Source organism: Arvicanthis niloticus, chromosome 6 (genome assembly GCF_011762505.2).
Source record: "Arvicanthis niloticus isolate mArvNil1 chromosome 6, mArvNil1.pat.X, whole genome shotgun sequence".
NCBI classification, from domain to species: Eukaryota; Metazoa; Chordata; class Mammalia; order Rodentia; family Muridae; genus Arvicanthis; species Arvicanthis niloticus.
The window spans coordinates 53,093,299-53,114,955 of NC_047663.1; the positions used below are offsets into that span (position 1 = coordinate 53,093,299).

Here is a 21,657-nt window from a genome sequence, read left to right on the forward strand (position 1 = left end):
TCCAATGTTTACTTACGTGCAAAGAATTGACTGGTCCTCACGATCTATTAAAAAAAAAAAAAAACAACAAAAAAGTGACCATCTGCCCAATTTTACATTGTGTTATACAATACAGTTGCAGTAACATTATAAAATAGTAGTAATCCTCTCTTCTCAAGTCAAAGGTGAATCTGCTTGGACCTGAACACCGTCCTGAATCATGTCAAGTTAGTCAGCTCCCACTGCAGTGCCACATGCTAGGGAGTAGGGGACTGAGGGGGAGGGGGTGGGGATGGGTAACCCGGACCCAAACAGGAAACATTATTTTCCAGGTGATTTCATGAATACCCACAACCAGTCAGGGCAGTCTGTGTGAGGCTCACCCCTGCCTCAGGGCAAATGAACCACCTCTCCCTTAAACCATTTGTCTTAGGTATTTGTAACACTGACAAAAAGCTGACTGACAGATTCCAAACACAACAAAGGAGTGCACAATAACACTCTACTATGGTTTTATGATTATTCAATTCTTAACATTTCAAAGTGATCTAATGATTTAAGCATTCATACTTTTCAAACAAAAAGAAAAAACCTGAATCCACATCTACAAAGTGAATAGGATAAGATTTCTAATTACTTGCAAGTATTCTTATTCCAATTGCAGTGTATGTACATGTGGTGTTGGGGACTGAAGCCAGGACTTCATGTATGTCAGACAACCACCCACTGAACTATATCCCAGCTGTTATATTTTTAACAGAACTGACCAAGTCTGTTACTGTGTTAAGAGGCACTATGGGTCACAGGCCCTGGTGCAGGCAGCTACTTTATTACCTCCAATCTGTGCTCACTGTTCTTCTGGTAGATGCCACCAGGTACCCAACAGACTAAAGGATTGTTCATATATTCTATATTAAACTAAGTTACACACACACACACACACACACACACACAAACCCCTGCTACTGTGCTGGTCCCCACTCAAATCTTTCTTTTTCTTTTTCTTTTTTTTTAAAAAACAAAAACAAACAAACAAACAAACAAACAAACAGAATCTTTCAATGTAGCCCTGGCTCCTGGAACTGTCTATGTAGATAAGTATGGCCTGGATTTCACAGAGATCCACCTGCTTCTGCCTCCCAAGTGCTGGGATTAAAGGTGTGTGCCACTTGCCCACCTGGCTCAAGACTTTTGGGTAGGTGGGTGTGGTGGGGGGGGGGTGTTGATACCGGGTTTCTCTGTGTAGCCCTGGCTGTCCTGGAACTCACTCTGTAGACCAGGTTGGCCTCAAACTCAGAAATCCGCCTGCCTCTGCCTCCCAAGTGCTGGGATTAAAGGCTGTGCAACCACACCCAGCTTCAAGACTATTTTTAAAATAGGCTTTTAAAAAAATCCTTACAAATTATACTTATATGAGATGCAATGTGATATCCCAGTGTATGTGTAACATATCACAACAGGACCAGGGTGATGACAGGTGTATCCATCAACTCAGCTACTGCTGCTTCTAGTGGAAACACTCAGAGTCTTGTCTATCAGGTCTTCTATAATCTACAGTTGTCAACCAGGGTCACCCACTATGCTATGAACTTTAAAGCGATTGCTCCTATCCTGCACTCCTGTACTGGTGAACAACTCTCTCCACCTCATTCTCAGTACTTAGTGTTTGTTGCTGTTGTTTTAACTCTAGAATCAGCTACTAAGCTGGTCCTGAACTTGTGACTCTTGCAGCCACCTCGTGAGTACCAGAACTGCAGGTGTGTACCAGCATGCCTGGCCTAATAATTCTTCTTATCTCACCTAAGGATTCCGTTAGCTCTGACCTTGACTGCCACGGGCAACATTGACATTAGAGATTCCATGTCTGTCCCAGCCGTCCCCAAGGATGCAGGCTCCACCTGTAAGGCCCTGCTCACTCACTGCAGTTCTAGTGCACTAGGAAACCTTCTCAGTGCCCTTCCTAAGGGTCCTCGCCACCTCTTCCTGCAGAGGTATACTGGCCTAGACAAGCAGCACTGCCATTGGCTTCCCTAGAGCTCAAGTCCTGCTTTGCTTGCATTACCAGCCTTGGAGGCCATCAGGGTTTTTAAGTCCATGGAAAGAAATCTGGCATCAGACACCATGCTGATATTGGGGAGATGGTGAAACTAATCTCTGTTCTAGGCTGAGCTTGCACCAACTGTGTGCGGTGACCACTGCTCCTTGCTGGCTCTTCACCTATGAATTCATGATTTTCAGAAAGAGTGTGTTTCTCTTCTACTTCTGTCTAATAAGAAAGATGGGGTGATGTAAAAATGGGGAAATTTATGACAAAGGAATTAGAAATCACTTGTAAGGCAGACAGAACAGAAACAGTTTACCAAGTCTCATTTTTTTTTTTTAAAATGGGTCTCTAGTTTAGCCCTGGCTGTCCTGGAACTCTCTATGTAGAGCAGGTTAGCCTCAAACTCACAGATATCTGCCTGCTTCTGGTTCCCTGCAAGGATAAAAGGTGTGCACCAACAAGCCTGCTCACTCTCATACATGGGCCTTCAGACTCTTGAGCTCTCCTGGTCTGATGGACTTCTACACAACACCATGATACCAAATGTTAAAAAGGACTTTCTTGAGAAAGAGTATCTTTTTAACATTAAAGAAACTAAAACACTAGGCTAGGGGTGTTGCTCAGTGGAAGGACCTGTGTTTGCCAAGCATCCTTGAGTGTCCTAAGCTCAAGAACTCACCAGCCAGTACAAAGGAGAAAGGAAAAGGGCAGTGTAAAGAAAGAAAAAAACAAAAACCCCACACACACAGAGACACAGAGACACAGAGACACACACACAGAGAGACACACAGACACACACAGAGACACACACACTAAGCAAAATAAATAAATAGTCCCCTAATGTATTTATCCAGGCCTTCTCCCTGGATCTGTACAGACCCCACCATTGTCTGGAAGTGCCCCTTCACCCCTCTTCCTTCCCCATGACAGACATTCACCCCTCCAGCAGCAATAACAATGAAGGCTCTTCAACCCAGACTCATCCATTTCACTGTCTCTCTGGCCTTGTACTGCTTTTGAGTTTCTCTAAGTCTGTCTATTAGTACAAAGAGCACTGAGCCTGAGAATCACCAAGATCCCTCCAAGTCTTTGACACTGTCCCCTCAGTCCCAACCTCTGGGTTCCATTTCACTGATTCCTCCATTCCTAAACTGCCAAGAGAGGCACCCAGGACCCTCCAACTCTGAAAACCCATAAGTTTATCTAGATAGTGACATTTACAGTGAAAAGAAACTCACTCAGTTAAAAAAAAAAAAAAATCCAACTAGCCTTCTAAAGATGAGACACATGTGTGAGCGCAGCAAGCCCAGTGTTTTCCAAAGCGCCTTCCAAAACCCACAGGAGGAGACACTTAGTATAGTTGACATAAACACACGCTCAGCAGTGGGAATGTTCAAATCAACAATCTCAGCTCCGTCATAAAGCCCAGGAAAGAGCAAATGAAACCCCGAGAGGAAACAATAAAGAACAGAAAGCATCACAGTGGAAGACAGAATGGTGGTGGTGGGGGGGGTGCCTTACTTTAAAAAAACAAACCATACCAAAGAGCCCCACTATAACTATCAAGAAAATGAGTATGAAGTTAAAATCCTTCCTATAAAAAAGTAAAAGTAAATTTTAGGAAACATTTAAGATTGATATAATACCAACTTTCTACAGTCTCCAGGAAATGAAGAGGGAGAAACAGCTCCTACCCTACTCTAAGAGACAAGGCTTACTTTAGCCAGATGCTAAACCTGGAAGAAAAAAAATGTAACAGAAAACATGTATCTCATAAATATACACACAAAAATTCTTAACAAAGTGAGAGCAAATAGTACCCAGTAATCTATACAAGCCATATAATGGGTAAGTATTTCTTATCCTTAATCTAATTCACTTGGTTAAAAAGTTAAGAAAACCACTTCATCATTGAATAGATACATGAGGAACAAGCATTTGGGGAAAAAAATCCATTCATGATGTTAAACAGGAAAAAAGGAAAAAGAAAAAGAACTGCTTAGCAAAGTAGAATACAGCAGAATTCCAGTCTGTAAAGGGTAACTACCTAAAATGCCTACAGCCTCTATCATCTTTGTGAAGGTTGTACATTTAAGATGGTGAAGAAGGCAAGGAAGGATAACTGTTCTCATTTTAACATAGAAAAGCAAAAAGGAATAAAAGTTAAAGGCACAGAAAGGAATAGTGTTTCTATTTTAGGAGAGATGATTGTCTAGTATAAAACCTCAAAGAATCTTCAAAAACAAATTAAATACCTACCCAGAGTAAATTAGTTTTAAGAGATGTTTTTAAAAGGTCAGTATAGGGCTAACATGGTGGCTCAGAGGGTAGGAGTGCCACCTGAAGCCTGATGACCTGAGTTCCATCCCTGGAACCCAAATAAGGTGGACGACAGAATCAGCTCACACAAGCTGGCCTCAGATTTTCACAGGTGTTTACAATTACATATACACTAAAATTCCAACTGTCAATGTATAGTAACTCGAAATCCTATTTCTATATATTAATAAAGAAGTTCCATTTAAAAATACAAAAGCCACCTAATGTTTCACTTTACTAAGGCATTTGTTATGCTTCATGTTAGTCCAATGAATCATAAACACTATGTGAATACAAAAAAACAACTCAACATAGATGAGAAATCAGAGGATATCTGTGTCATGAAAAGACAGCCAGGCTCATGGACCAGAGGACTCAGTACTGTCAGCTTTGCATCAGCTGATCTACAGGGCCTTTTTAAAGAACAATAATGGGAGATGAAATCAGATGCTATCTGACATCAAAGTTTATTTCATAGTTACCATTAGGCAAGCCAAAATGATAATGATAAATTAGACATTTAGATCAAAGGAAGTCTTAAGTGAGACCTTCAGTGACTTTCAACAAAGATCAAAGGCCAGTAAAGAAATAGTCTCAATCAATAGTGCTAAACCAACCAAGAAGCATATGCAAAAAAGAAAAAAGAAAGAAGAAAAAAGAAAAATCAACAACTCAAAATAGATCAGAAGAAAACAACTTACAAATCATTTTTCTAATAAAGGATGTGTTGTCTATAAATAAGTTTTCCAAATTGAGCAGTAAGAAAATATGTGTACATTTTTTTGCACGTGTACCTGCACAACAGAAGAGGGCATCAGATGCATTTTAGAGCTACCAAGTGGTTGCTGGGAATTGAACTCAAGACCTCTGGAAGAGCTGCCAGTGCTCTTCCAGAGCCATTTCTTCTGCCTCTCTTTTTAACTATTTTTGCTTTAAACTGTACTACTTGTAATGGGTGCTTGCTTTCTGTGTGCTATGGCTTAAGGTTCTGCTCATTCTCAAACGTTTATTAATTGGCCATTTTGGGGTGTCCTTTTTGTAAATGGCATATATTTGTTGTTAGGCTGTCTCTTACCTATATATAGTGTTAAAAGTACAATTACGGCTGTTGTACTTGGTATCACATGTCTTTAGACTTATTATTAAACATCTTGTCTTTAATTCTTCTGATATAGGACATTAAGTTTCTCAGTTTATTTTAAAAGTTTCAGTGCCATTTCTGAAGTACAGCAATTCTTTCTTCAGGTGCTCATGACTCTCACAGGAGGGAGCACTCGCAGAACCCTTCAGCATGACAGAGAGCATCCATCCTCTGTGGTTTCTAGGATATGTCAGGAAGCGACTGGGGCTATCGAATATGATGTCTATTGTTGGTTGAAGTTAGGTCCTGGTTCTGCCTCCCAGCCCCATCCTCCCAGAAATAAGTCTCGGGTTATTTTTACCTTGGTCATATAGTTAGGCTCTACTCTAACTAGATCATAACTAAAGATATCCATTTATCTTAACCTATATTCTGCCACGTGGCTGGTTCCCTGTGCTCAGGTATCATGCACCCACGCGTCCTCCCCTCTTCTCAGACTCAGCTCCTCTTCCCCTTCTCTCCCAGAATGCTTTCTCCTCCTTAGCTGCGGAGGTAGCCAGGCCAGTAGTTAGAAAGGTAAATTAGGGGTTACCCCTCAATAATTGTCAAAGCTAAATAAAATAATCATAGTCTGAGTCTCATTTATTTGTAAGTTAGTTGGGGATGAACTTAAACCGGTTGTACTACACTCTGTCACTTAAAATACAACCAAATGACAGAAGCAAATGGAGAGATAACTCTGTACCAAGCAGTGATCTAAATTCACCCAGAGAACAGGAATCAGCTGTTATTTAGGCCTTAAATGTAATAGACTTTGTCTCTAAGATTCAGGGCTTGTGATTTAGACATGAAGATGGAGCTTTTCACTGCCCAATCCCTTCAGTATCCTGCCCCAGGGCACTCCTCTAGCTAGACGTGATACGGGTCGACTGGATCTTTGTAATGGTGCCGCAGCCTTTATCATTCCTGGTGGATCTCCTGAGCACCCTGCTTAACCTCCATTTACCACGCATCCAGAATCTGCTCGTGGTTCTACTTACGAGTTCAACAACAGGATGCACTCTGTTCCCACGCAGGAGCCTTTTAATGTTTCCCTTTGGTTTAAGTCTACTTTACTGCTATGCTTTTGAAGAAAGCTTTTTATTGTGAATGAAACACAGAAAAGCTCATTTGATAGTGCCCAGGCCCACAAATGGTCATAAAATCTTTTGTCTCCCTTTCAAAGTAAAATGCCTAACTGTGCTATAAATTTTTATTGACTAATGAAATTAGAACTATACATGTTTCTAAAAGTGACTTTTGCCTCAACTCTTCCATCAAAAAATTATTTTATTTTTCTTTTATGTACCTTGGTGTTTTCTCATATTTGTATATGTGTGTGTATGTGTGAGTATCAGATCTCCTGGAACTGCAGTTATAGTTACAGACTGTGAGTTGCCATGTGGGTGTCGGGAATTGAACCCATATCCTCTGGAAGAGCAGTCAGTGCTATCAATCATTAAGCCATCTCTCCAGCCCATCTCTTCCATTTATCTATATGATATTTTGTTGTGATCAAGAACCACAATATACTTCCTGATGTCACCTTCTGTCACCAAAGCCCATAGAGATAAACGATGAAATAACAAGAACTCGTTATACACACTCCCACGGCAGCCAAGCCACCGGAAAATCTCTTTAGCAGTAATACTTTGTTTCATTATACTGTGGTCAGAGAATGTGGCCTGTCATTTCTTCATTTAGGAACTGGGGTTTTTATTGGTGGCCTACTTCAGAATTTGCTCCAAGTTCCAAACTGTGCTTCTTGCTTGACAGGTAGCTAGCTGTCTTATACACTTATTTTTTTTTGTTCCCACTTGCTAAACTGTTAAATCCCATCTTAATGCTAAATTCTGAGAAGCATGTGATGTTTCCCTCTATAACCAGGCATGGTTCCCATTCTCTCTGAATTCCTGAAAGGTATCAGTTTAAATATATGAAGCAATGATAATGGTGTAAACAGAGGTGTCCCCTTTCTCTCTGGACCTATGGCACACTTTTTCTCTGTCTCTCTGGACCTATGGCATGCTCTTTCTCCATACAATCGTTCCTCTTACTTCTTGCTCCCAAACAGCACCTATTCTTAAGGCCCTTGAGAGGACAAAGCATTTTCAAGTTTCAACCAGGACAGTGACCTGACTGCCTAACCACTGACAATGCTTCAAAAATCTGACAGTGGAAAGAAGGAGAAAATGTGATAAATAAATACTTTTTTTAAGTAAAGGAAAATGATGAGCACTTCTGACAGCTTCCCAGCAACTGTCAAATGTGCTCATCCTTTGACAGTTGTTGGGGAGCTGTCAAAAGCAAGGCAGCAGAGAGTGACTCAGGAAACAATGGCACTGAGATTCCTGGAAAGAGAGATGAAGGGATGGCAGGACTAGTCTTGGGTGGAAACAGATGCAACAGGAGATGGCTCATAAATCTAGTGGGGATTCTAGATCAGTTCTCTGGTGACTTCTAGTTTCTCAGAAATGAGAAATCAGTTGATATACAGGAAGCTGAAGGACATGTAAGGAGCCAGAGGTCTGAAGCACACAGGGTCCCAAACAGTCATGACAGACTGTCAATCATCTCTATCCAGGTAGAGCTGGCATGTTGTACTAAGGGCAGAGTCATTTCGGTCATGAATTTCTAGCAGGGTCTGTTCACTCATATGATCACAACTCCCAAAGAACCAGCACCCCAAGTAAGAATGCCAAGAGGCACAGATAGCCCAATTCACCCAGCAGGAGAGTTCTGACAAACAGGTATAACAAAGAAGGGTATGAGAAGACCGCTGGAAGGAGAGAGCATGAACCCACGCTGAGGGACGGCTACACAGGGCTCCACAGGAAGCAGGCATATACTTTAGTCTTTCTGGAAGGGCACTATAATAGAATTTGTGAAATATTATTGAAAAACCTAGTGATTTAATAAGATGAAAAAGTCTGCAATGTCACCTCAGAAACTGGTGGCACAAGTTAGATGAAGCCTTTTCGTTGGGGAAGGCGGCATAAAACTCTGTGACTCATATCAGGGCCCCAGCAAAGCTTGAGAGAACGAGAACCCTGTCGGGGTCTGAGCCATCCAAGAATGAGGGGATCCCAGAAGGGAGCTCTGAGGGGAGGGGGAAGAACACAGCTTTCCCAGGGGGTACAGAAGAAAAGGTTTAGTAGAGATACAGGACAAATTAAGGACACAGTTCCCATCTTCTGGAACACAGGGTTTCAATTGTAGGGTAATCTTCAATGAGTGGGCTCAAATGACATATTCAAGGAGAAAGCCAGGAATCAATTAAATCCTGGAAGAAAAATCAAAGCACACTGAGCAGAACATCTGGGTAAGCTGGCACATCAGAGAGTGGGAGTTACCTGAAGCAAAATGAAAAGGGAAGCAGGAAGATCAGGAGTTCAAAGCCAACCCTGGCTATACTGAGTGGGAGGACACCCTGGGCTCCATTAACCTGCTAGGGAAGGAAGGAGAGGGGAGGGCCAACACAGATTCAAATACAATTAAGATACCCAGCAGAACAAGACATTTGAGTTTCATTCTAAGACTCCAGGAAAGGAGCACACACTTAAACAGTTATGGTGTACCAAAAAGGAATTCGGCAGCCTCTGAGGATGCTGTTCCATGCAGATAGATCAGGAGCTCCACAACAATGCTGGCTGGAGTGGAAGGCATCAGGAACAAAGGAAGGGGTGTCAGATGAGAGAGAGCCTGTACAGAAGGCAGGCTTACTGCCCTCAGAGGATTAACTATCCAACACGGGGAGCTCTCAGTGCTTTGGCCTTTGGTTTCTGAGTCTCAGTACTACAAATGGGAGGCCTGATACTAATGATTCCTTTCCATAAAGATCCTCTGACCTTGGCCTGTCTGTCAAACTATATAAGATGAGGTACATAACACCTCCCCTTTCAATATCCTGCCTGGCAAATCTAAGTCTTTTTATTAGCTCAGGTATATTTTTCCAAATTATCATTTTTATCACAGAACCTAAAATAGACTCTCGTTCACAAGTTCCACTGCTTTTCTTATTTGCATCTAGTCTCAAATAAACTGCTTTAGTCTCTGACTGTGTCAGTGTTGCTGTCCCACATTTCTACTAAACATGGGACTTTTTTGCATTGAATTCACAACAAATATTTATTGAGCAACTAGTATGTGCCAAGTACACTCTGCATTTTACTAACATGGTATCCCTTAGACTCCAAACAATGGGAAAAAAACCCAAACTTTAAAAAAAAGATTTATTCATTTTTATTTTATGTGTATAGATAAATGCTTTGCCTGTGTGAATGAGGGGCACCATGTGCATGTAGATCTAGACAGATTGAATGGGGAACTGACTTTCACATCACAGTTAAGAGGGACCCTATGATTTGAATTTTCCACACGATCCTCTCTGAGGCTCTCTGTCACTCAGCTGTCTGTCTACATGGTAACTAGGGGCCTAACCTGGATAGACTGGTGTGAGCATTACTGCCTCCTGTGTCCTGCAGTATATAACCAGGAGCAAGCAGCCCCTTTCTCACAGAATGGAAGGCAAAGGTAGTTTTCTGTGTCAAATTTTAAAACGTTTATATGATCAATGAACTCCATTTAGTGTGGACAAGAATGTTTCAAGTAGCAGCCACATGTGGAAGCTCAAGCCCATGATCTAGCATCCAGAGGATGGAACAGGAAGAGTGTGAGTTTAAGCTCACCCTGGGTACAAAGAGACCCTATCTCAAAACCAAAACACAAAATATGTCAGGTTTTAATTCTATTTCACACTTTTAACAACTAATATATTCTTGGTCAAGTTATTTAATTTCTTTGTGCCTCAGTATAATAGAGATAAATACAAATAAATATTATAACTTATGATACACATTATCACGGCTGAAAGCAATTTTCAGTGAGTCCTTTCTAGCAGTAGTGATAACAGTGTCATACGCTAGCAGACCACATAGTCCTCATACCTTCCTCTTCTGTATTTGTCAAGTGCACTTAGGAACCATTCACAGGACATAACATCTATTTTTTGTAAGCTGTTATAGTAGAGTCTGCCTGGCAAAAGATTTAAAATGTCTGTGTCTTTTCCTCAGATGTACTTAGTTATCCCTACCAGACTCGTCACCACCAACTTTACAGGCACACACCCTACATCCTCACATATATGGGGAAATGCTAATTAGGACACATCCCTCTGGTACACACCCTGAGCAGCCCAGGCAACTCATACATCTGTCAGCAGCTCCAGTGCAACCTTGCAAGGGTCACACAGGGGGCTGTGGAATGGTGTAGGTCTCAACTGTCTGATGAACTGTTCACTGTGCTTCTGTCTGCTAATAAGTCCAAACCAACAGTGCAAATATATTCACGTTGTTTTAAACTGATCTCGCTGTATTAGATAACAACAGGTTCTATACTCCTTCCTGGCATGCACATTACGCTCAGAAGACTGTAATATTTTCTCCTTTTAAAAGAAATTAGAATCATGTATAGGAGAGCCTGACCCAAGCCCCCTGGGAACTTTCCTTTCTTATAGCAATCCAGGCACAGAGAGACAACAGCATCAGCTGAAACAAGGGATCCCAGACTTAATTTGGGAGATAGATTAAATTAAATTAAAGGGGGACTCTTCACATTCTTGTCAAGCGCTGTATGACTCTGTATGGTCAGACTTAAAAAGAAGTCCTTCCATAAATTATTGTTCAAAGTCAGGGTTCAAATGAAGGACTCAATAAACCTATAATTCATTTTGATCCAAACGCAAAAGCTTTTAATGTCAACCAATCAACACATTTAAAAACTTTTCTCATCTCTTTATATACATTTAAACAACAAGATTTTTATAACTCTTCCTCACTCAATGATGTGTCCACCTCTCCTTTACTCTTGTTGGTTTTATGTTTATTTAGTAGTACTTCAGACTGAAGCCATGACCAGTACTAAGCAAGCAGGCTGCCTACCCCTCAGCTATATCCCTAACAGTGTCTCAGTAATTTACCCAGGCTAGACTTGAACTCATTCTGTATCCAGGCAGGTCTTAGATTTATGTTCTTCCTATTCAGCTGGAATTACAGGCTCAGCTAGTTTTCGTTTCATATTACTTTGCAGCATTGGATATGGACTGAACCCTGGGCTTCACACATGCTAAGCAAATGTTCTACTGCTATACTCTGTCCCCACCCAGCCCTTTCCTACTGATTTTAAAGTCTAATAGCATGGAGTGTTACTTGTGCTAGTTTATGGTAGACTCGAACATGTATTAAAAACCCAAGGCTTCTAAATATTAAAAGTATGCGAAAGTATTGCTATGAAGCAGCAACTGTATTTTAGTTCCTATATAAAAAGGCCTCATCATCCATTTTAATCTTAAAAGTTAACTTTTCAACAATAAACACATTATTTATTAACTGATTAATCGATTAATCAACTATGTGACCCTAGCATGGAACTTGCTATGTGGACTAGACTGGCCTCGAACTCAGAGATGCGCCCACCTCTCTCTTCCTTTTAAGTACCACCATAACTGGCCCACTTTGTAAATTTTAAAATGAAGACTAAAACATTTGTAGGTCAAATTAAGACATTAAAGAAAAACAGTATTTAACAAATTCCAAGCATTTCTTATTTTTGTGTTTGTTTACCTTGAAGCATGCATCTGTAAGCAGACTCAGATATGGCGTAGATGTGTGGCGGCATCTCGTGGCGTTTCTTCCCTCTATACATTTCAATAATATTCTCAGAGTAAATCGGAAGGTTCTTGTAAGGATTTATCACCACACAGAAGAGTCCAGAGTAAGTCTAGAATAAAAATGAATACAGAGTTTAAGAAGTAGAAAAGTCAAAACAAACAAAATCTGTATTTCTCACTCAGGTCCAACCATAAGACATAAACAACGTGGTAATTTAAACAAGAGATCTTTATTCTTCAGACAACTCATCTATCTCCCAAATTAAGTCATCTCACCCAGACAATTTCCTACAAAGTCCGAGTAGTTTTAACACAGCATTTATTTAGGGCACTTTCCTGAAGTCAATTCTGTAAATGACCCTCACCTATAAAATGCACACACCACACAGTTCACAACTTCAACAGCTCACAACCATATTATCAGCCTTTGCCATTCACACTTACTCTCTCATGGACACACAAGTTAAGAAAAACAATGTAGTTTAGACCCCAAGTTACAGTTAATCTTTAAGAAACTACCATTTGCTAAATTTGGGTATAATGCCAAGGAAGAATGGTCCCAATTTATCTGAAATGTGATTAAAATATCCCTTTAAAAATTTCTTTGTGGAGTAGTTTAATTTTATGTGCATGAGTGTTTTGCTTGCACATTTGTATATGTGCCATGTGTGTGCCTGGTGCCATGGAAGTCAGAAGAAGGCATCGGATCCTTGGAACTGGAGTTAAGATGGTTGTGAGCAAACAGATGGATGCTGGGAATCAACCCAGAAGAGCAACAAATACTCTAAACCACAGAGCCCCCAAATACTCCTTTTTCTCAAACATCTGCATAAAGCTGAATTTCCTTCAACTAACTTCACAACAAATAGAATAGAGAAGCAGACATGAGAATCCAACTCTTTTGCTAAGATATTAAAGAGATTTCAAAAAAAAAAATAAGTTTTTACTCTGCAGCTCTTTTGGTATTAAAATTTTTTTTCAAAAAAAATAACTGTTATTAACTTTATATAGATTTATCACTTTCAAATGAGATAATAAACATTAAATTTTATACTTCAAGTATGGTAAACATTGTCACAGTAATCCAAGCGCTCCTCAATAATTTATGAACTGGATTACATGACTCCAGAAAACCTTCCTGATCAACACTGGTAGCCATCATTCAGAAATGACAGTAGGGCTGGAGAGGTGACTTGGCGGCTAACAGCACTGGCTGCTCTTGCAGAAGACCTAGGTTCAATTCCAAGTCCCCACATGGCAGCTCACAACCGTCTATAACTCTAGTCCCAGAAGATCTGATGCCCTCTCTGACTTCCTCAGGCACTCAGCCCACAGATGGTATATATAAATACAAGCAGGCAAAACACTCTACACATGAAATAATAAAATAGTATAGTATCCATTTCAAAGAAGAAGAAAAATGGCATGCTGGACACTTTTTTTCATCTTTTCAGACTGACTTCTGACAATATTCTAAAAAACTCACTGTTGAAAAAACAAAGATAGGGAAGCCTGCTCCAGATGTGCCAGCCCACTGGGGACTGTGGCATTTGGAAAGGACATTCTTTTTGGTTGCATATGAGGCAGACCTTTTAGTTGGCTAACCCCAAATAACCAGCAAAAAGATGCTAGCTACCAAGAGCCAGAGAGATGACTAGGTGGTTAAGAGCACTGGCTGCTCTTGAAGAGAGACCCTTCCAGTTCTCAGTGCCCACATAACAGCTCACAATCGTCTGTAACTCCAGTTCCAGGGGAATCTAACACCTTCTTCTGGCCTCCACAGTACCAGGCAAGCACATGGTGCACGTGTATAAAACACACAGCTACAACACTCATACACATAAAATAAAACCACATAAATCTCTTAAAGAAGATGGGGGATGGCTGGAAGATTAGGAGTGTTGGCTGGAGCTGTGTGGCCAGCTCCCCTGGGACAGCTGAGGGACTGTAATGAACAGCTGTGTTCATAAGGGCTGAAACCTTGGCAATTGCTGCAGAAAGCCCTCTAGGGACCACTCTGCTTTGAATGCTGCAGTTACTAATTCTAAAACAAGAGGAAAGCTTGCCAAAACAATTCAAGTGACCAGACCATCTCTGTCACTGCTTTCCATGGCTTTCCTTGAGGTTCTACTGTAGGCTCAGAAGTGGGAAACAAATGAGATGACCCCTGCTGGAGGCCACTGGTTTGATCTCGTGGCTAATACCTCACATCGGACCTCATGAGGCCACCTGAGACTGGATGGATCCAGGGCGTGCTTCCCTTTCTACCTCGGCCCCCTGGCCTTATTTGCCTAGACACAGGCACCGTTAGCTTGCTCCTGGCATTCTCTTTTCCACTTTCTCCCAAGCAAGTCTTCCAGTGATTAATTCAGTCTCAGGCGACAAAAGACAAGCAAAGATAATAAAAACTGACTTTACAGCAACAGAATAGCTACTGTACTATGAGGTGACCATGACCATGTATTCCAAAAAGCTGGAAGGAATTAATTATGAGTATGACAAATGTTTGTGACAGCTACAGTTGACCTAAGGACACAAAGTATGCATGTATGGAAATGTCATTGTGCTTTTTAATGTGTCCACGACAAAATAGACTTAATTTTAAAAGTATTTTATTAAGGATGAACAAAGGAAGTTAAACTCAATTGTTAATGGGTTTATGATATAACAGTAATATAAGTTATAACCACACATTAATGAATTCTTAAATATAACATCATTTTTTCAGTTAAAAGTTAGGTCATAGCCTGGCAAGACACTACAGCATCTGCACTTCCTGGGTTTTTTATTGTTGTTGTTGTTGTTGTTGTTGGGTTTTGTTTTTTGTTTTTTGTTTCTTTGACACAGGGTTTCTCAATGTAATAAGCCCTGGCTGTCCTGGACTTGCTTTATAGACCAGCCTGGCCTTGAACTCACAGAAATCTGCCTGTCTCTGCTTCCCAAGTGCTTGGGATTTAAGGTGTGTGCCACTGCGTGTGGCCTTGAACTTTTATGTTTTTAAGAGGTAAATATAGAATGAAAAACAAAAAACCTCAAAGCTAAAATACACAAATCAGGAGCAACACCTTGCACTATGGCTGGCAGAGGTAACCTACTGGAACAAGGACACATTTAATCAGAACTAAGTCCAATATGTCTTAGGCAGTTTTCTGAGGACAAGGATTACAAAGTCTCACAAATATGAATTAAGTCATCAAAAAGAAAACATTAAATAATCACTAGCATCTCATGCTTGCCAAGGACAATGTAACAGATAGCTAAACAGAAATCTTATTAAAGTATTAACTTCTGAGTACTTAAAAAAATTAGATCAAGTATTGGGGTTTTTTTCCACATAAACTGATCGATGAATTAATACTGTATCTCTTCTACCTTTGCTAGACACATGGGTTTGCAAGTTCAAATAAAATTTTCAGTATTTGAATGTGTACACAAGATATCAAGTACCTTTGAGAAGCACACATTCTAGGTGTGATAACGGCAGGCACAAACTAAACAAGCCAGGCACATCACGAGGCTGCAGACTTGGGACGAGGAAGGTAAACAGGTATGCTGAGAATGGGGAGTGCTCTGGCCAGAACACCCAGCAGAGCCCAGCCACCAAGCCATGGCATCCTGTCTAGAGCTATGACACTAGACATAACAGCCCCAGAGAGTCTTTGATGTTGTTCTTCCCTTAGAGGATGTTAGGACCAAAGGAGGGATAAAAGAATTCCTACAAAGGCAGTGCAAGTTAAGACTCTTACAAGGCAGACTGAGAGGACTGGCATAGCGGGAAACGGTTAGGACGATGGAATGTGAGAAAAGTAGACAGTCACACTGAACAATTTAGTTTCTGTCCACTATAGGTGACAAAGAGTGACTTGGGGAAAGAAACACTTTACACTAAGTACAAATCTGGCAGCCATCTGGAACAGTGATTAAAGGAGCTGGAGGGAGGAAACCAGCTGATACCTCCAGGGAGGCTGCTGGACAGTCCTGGCACAATGGCACAGCCTAGATGAGAGAAGGAGCAACACAGTCTAGAGATGGAAAGGTCATGGAGAAGCTGGACAAAGGCCTCCCCAGACACACCGAGAAATTCACAGGGAAGAGCATTAAAGGCCCCAGTCAGAGAAGACACAGATTTAAGCTTGAGTAACTGGAAGGGTTATTGAGACAAGAGAAAGATAATGTGCTTTGTGGGGGAAAGACACTGTATTCCCTTTTAATGTACTGAGACTGTGGGACCACAGAGAAGTCAAGTGGGATGTTTATGAACAGTTGGACATATTAAATTGCTAGACCCACAGGAAAACCCTGAAGAACTGAGAAGGCCTGAGGGGAAAGTCTGTGTAATAGCATGATTGCACATCTTTCCTAAGAGAGAGATACACAAATATTGCACACACAGAAATTCACAATTTTGTAGGTATGTTTATATGATATGGTGTTATGCTTCCAAGGTTCCTGCCTGGGCTGGTCACTGCCTGGAATGCCACTCTCTCCTGTAGGCCACTCCTGGAAGTGTTGCCCCTCATCTTTTAAGTGTCCAGCCAGTGTTTAAGAAAGCAGGGCTTTGTGTATGCATTGTTTCAGAGGATCAAAGGACCAGTGAACTAGGAAATGGAAGCAGGTGCAGAGGCTGATGCCAGGAAGCAGAAACACAACAGTCTCCCATCAGGAACAGGACGTTGACTAGGGAATATTGGATCATCCTCCATCCTAACTGTAGCTCTCAGAAGAATCAGTCCAAAGGAAAGCAGCATGGGGGTGGGGCCGGGAGTGCATGTGGGGATGGAAGACAATTTATCTATACCGTCTATATAAGCACCATACCTACATAAAAATTACATGTATATCAAAAAGCAAAGACGTCCAGATAAACAAGAACATACTGCATGATGAGGAAAAGATGGTTAGAGGATTTGGAGAAAGAAGTTATATGTGTAGAAAGTCTAAAATAAGTAGCGACGAGAAAACCTTAGGTGGTAGAATGTGATGTAACAGATTCCACACTGCATCAGAAACAACAACAACAACCAGTGGCCAAGGTTGAAAGATTAAAAACTCACATCACCGAGTGAGTGGGGCACACCCCAGTACGGGAGGCAGAGGCAGGGAGATACCAAGAGTTTTAGGCCAGTCGGGACTACGCAGTGAGTTTTAGACCAGTCTGAGCTCCACAGGGAGACCCTATGTGATGTTTGTTGGCCTGATTGGAGTTTGAGTCAAGCAGGAGACACGCTTATGAGCATGCTTATGAAGGTGTTTCCAGAGAGTCGACTGAAGACAGAAGAGCCACCCTGGGTGGCCAGTGCCATCCCATAGGCTGAGTCCTGACAGAGTAAAGAGGAAAAAGACCAGCATTCATCTCTCTCTGCTTCCTGAGGGCTAAGCACCATGTCTCACTCCTTCCACCATGCCTCTCCTGTGTTTAAACTATGAGCCAACTAAGTCCCCCATCCCGAAAGTGACTTCTTGTCAGGTATTTTGTCACAGCAACAGGGAGAGTTACTAATGTTCCTGGTCTCACAACCAGAGACAGGATGGAGATCAGGTGATCAGACAATCACACTCACTCCAAGGCACTCTTCTTATAGGAACACAGATCATAAAGAAAATAATACATAAAAAACAAGTTACACAGATAAAACTAATAACAATACAGAGGCCAGATGACTGTGGATGACAAAGGAAGATAACTACATTATTAACCATTATAGCTGGGGGTGGGAGATACCAGGCATACAAAGCAACAGGCGTGGCTGAGGTCACATCTGACTGACCTATGAGTCTGTTATTTGTTTGTTTACGCAATTGGGGGGGGGGGATAAAACTTTTTTAAAAAGATAACAAAAAAGAATCTCTAGTCAGTCATGGTGGCGTTCACCTTTAATCCCATCACTCAGGGGGCAGAGGCAGGTAGATGAGTTGGGAGGGCCAGCCTGTTCTACATAGTAAGTTCAAGGGACAGCCAGGGTGACACAGAGAGATCCTGTCTTGAAAAATTAAACAAACAAAACCAAAACACACACACACACACAATTATGGAAAAGAACTCAGCAACTTGAGCTCCTGAAACCACCATGGCAGGGAAGGAAACATCCTAAAACACTTGAGTCCCTCCCTTCAGCCATCCAAAGCAAGAGACCCCAAAGAACTGAAAATTCCCCTGGGCACCCCACTGTCCTAATTAGGGTTACTGTGCTGTGATCAGACACCATGATCAAAAGCAAGTTGGGAGGAAAAGGTTTTCTTTGGCCTATACTTCTAGATCCTACTCCATTACTAAAGGAAGCCAGGACAGGAACTCAAGCAAGAAGGGCAGGAACCTGGAGGCAGGAGCCGAAGCAGACAACATGGAGGGGTGCTGCTTATCGGCTTACTCTATGGGTTGCTCAATCTGCTTTCTCATAGAAAGAACCCAGGACCACCAGCTCAGGAATAGCACCACCCACAGTGGGCTAGGCCTTCACCATCAATCACAAATTAAGAAAATGCCCTACAGCTTGTGTCAAGTTGATAAAATTAACCAGCACAGGCCTATTCTTTCTTTTTTTTTTTTTTTTTTTTTTTTTTTTTTTGCCTTGGGCAGGGAGGGTTTGCCACAGCACCTGTGTAGAGATAAGAGGACAACATTCTAGAGGTGGTTCTCTCCTACACACATGCCTACTGTTCATCTGGGCACCACGGGCATGTGAGCACCCAGAGCCCAGATGAGAGCATCAGATCCCCTGGAAAGTTCCAGGGGGCTGGGAGTCACATGATATGGGCAGGACATAGAATCTGGGTCCTCTGCAAGTGCTCCTCATCACTGGACCATCTCTCCAGCCCCTAAGCTAAATTCCAAAAAGATGGAAGGCAAACATGGTGCCATTACTGTTTGCCAGCTTTGCATCTTTGGTTTTGTTTTGTTTCTCTGTGTAGTCTTGGCTGTCCTAAAACTAACTCTGTAGATCAGGCTGACCTCAAACTCAGAGATCTACTTGCCTCTGCCTCCAGCACCAGCACCACCCAGCTTGAGCTCTGCATCTTAAATTCAGAAAAAGAAAAGAAAACCTAAAACAAAGTCAGGTGTGAAATCTCAGCACTCCAGAGGTCTGAGCAGGAAGACTGCTGCAAGTTTGGTTGAGCCTGGCCTACAGGACAAGACCCTGTCTCAAACAGGAAACAGTCGCTTTTAGAAAAATGAAAGATGGAGGGGAGGGCAAAAAAAAGAGACATTTCTCTCTTTCTCTCTGTACATCAGATGTCTTTCTCAGTCTTTGTTTCTTGAGACAGACCTTCTCGGGCGGTGGTGGCGCACGCCTTTAGTCCCAGCACTTGGGAGGCAGAGGCAGGTGGATTTCTGAGACAGACTTTCACTATGTAGAGTTGGCTGGCCTGAAACTCACTATGTGGGTCAGGCTAGTCTTGTAATCGTGGAGATTTGGGGGGGTTGTTTTTTATTAATTAAATATTTTTTAAAACTTTTAAATCTTGTATATGTGTATACATGTGTGCAGGGTGGATGCCCTGAGAGGCCAAAGGTAAAGAATCAGATCTACTTGGAGCTAGAATTATAGGCGGCTCTGTGACCTGCCCAGTGTGTATGCTGGGAATTGAACTTGGGTCCTCTGCAAGAGTAGTACATCTCTTAACTGCCAAACCATCTCTCCAGCCATTCCACCTCGTGTTTGAGATAGGATCTGTCCCTGAACCTGGAGCCCACTGATTGGCTATCCAAAAACTCCCCAGGGACCCTCCTGAACCCACCCTCCAACTGCTAGGATCATAGGCACACATGAGTGCCAGGAACCACACTTAGGCCTCAAACATACAGGAAAGTCACTCTAGAAAAGACTATTTTATTTTCATATGTATGTCTCTGTGGTGTGTGCGCATGCATGTGTGCAGTGCCCACAGAGGCCACAATAGAGCATTAGATCCCTTGGAGTTGGAGTCAGAGGCGGTTGAACTGGGATTCAAACTCCAGTCCTCAAAATAGAGCAACAAGCCCTCTTAACACAGACATCTTTACAGACACACACATAGACACACACACACACACACACACACACACACACACACACACACACCCTTGTAACTCCAGCATCCAAATTTATGTTATACAGGGAACCTGCCTGAAAAGAACTTTAAAAATCGAACAACAACAAAACATAAGACGTATTTTAGACAATGAAAATCAACAGAAAGAGCAAACAGATAAACTAATAAACAACAAGTAGAAAGTAGTGTTTTATAGATTTTAAAATACAGAGAATTAAAATAGCCAACAATGACATATAAGTTGTGAGGGAGGAGTAAAGGCCACTGAAGTGCTCTCAGGCCCTGTCGTTATCTCTGACTCAGTAAGACTTCTATTTCACATTAATCATTTCTCAGCCCCTTTTGGCTAAGATCATGTGTCACATCATTCTTTAGTAGGCCAAGAATACAAATAAAAATCTGCAACCGCTAAAAAGAGAACTAAAGTAAACAGCAAATAAAGCACAATGAGAAAGGGGCTGGAGAGATGGCTCAGTGGTTACAACCCTGCTGGCTCTACAGGGACTGGGGCTCAGCTCCCATCCCCCAGACAGCAGTCCCTAGCTATCAGGAGCTCTAGTTCCAGGCCTAATGCCTTCTTCTGGTCTCCATGGGCACAGGCACACACTGGGTACATATTCACACAGCCAGGAAGAACACACATGAAAAAAAACCTTTTCCCCCTCATGTGAGATATAAAAAGATAGAACAACGAAAACTCCTTAGTCCAGGGGGCAGGGATGGGAGTGGGAATGGAAGAGGGGATGGGTCTAGGGATGGGGAGTAGTTTGTGCATTAGGGTAGAGGGGAGTATAAAAGAAAGGAAAAAAAATTTAAAAATTATGGTGCCAAGGAGATAACTCAGCTGGTAAAATGCTTGCCATGCAAGCAAAAGGACCTGAGATTAACTCCCAACAGTCATGTAAAAAGCCAAAGAGCATGCTTGTAATTCTAGCAAGGGTGTGTGTGTGTGTGTGTGTGTGTGTGTGTGTGTGTGGACTGCTGGCCAACCAGTCTAGCTTAATCAGTGAGTCCCAAGTCCCCAGTGAGAGAATCCATCTCAAACAAGATAAGGGGCCATGACATGGCCCTGCATGTAAAGGTGACTGCCAACAAGACTGAGTTTGATCCCTGGGTTCCATATGGTGGAGATCAAATCTTGTCAACCTGTCTTCAAACCTCCACATATGCACAATAGGACACACATGTACACACAATAGGACACACATGTAGACATGTACATACACACAATGAATAATAGGTAGAAAAGATCGATAGATGTAATAATTCTAAATATGATAAAATAAATGTAATAAAAATAATTTTATAGACACAGGTGGATGGTTCCTGAGGAGGAACAATACTCTGGCCTTCAAAGGCATGTATACACACATGCACATGCACACGCACACGCACACTCACACATAGAAACCAGGTTGGGGGGAGATTAAAGGATATGTATTAATCACTATATTGTATGTACATATTCTACTTTTAAAACTGTCAGACTGTTGAGCA

General features: G+C 41.8%; 1 protein-coding gene across 3 annotated transcripts in view; it reads right to left on the reverse strand.

Moving 5' to 3' along the window:
- Myh10 (myosin heavy chain 10) overlaps window positions 1-21,657 on the reverse strand; it is a 126,349-nt gene that overhangs the window by 85,616 nt on the left and 19,076 nt on the right. For all 3 annotated transcript variants that reach the window (XM_076936568.1, XM_076936567.1, XM_034506364.2), the window contains exons 3-4: window positions 12,083-12,239; window positions 17-44 (exon numbers count right to left, since the gene is read on the reverse strand). In XM_076936568.1, coding sequence (XP_076792683.1) covers window positions 17-44; window positions 12,083-12,239 — 185 coding nt within the window. The remainder of the gene's footprint in view (window positions 1-16; window positions 45-12,082; window positions 12,240-21,657) is intronic.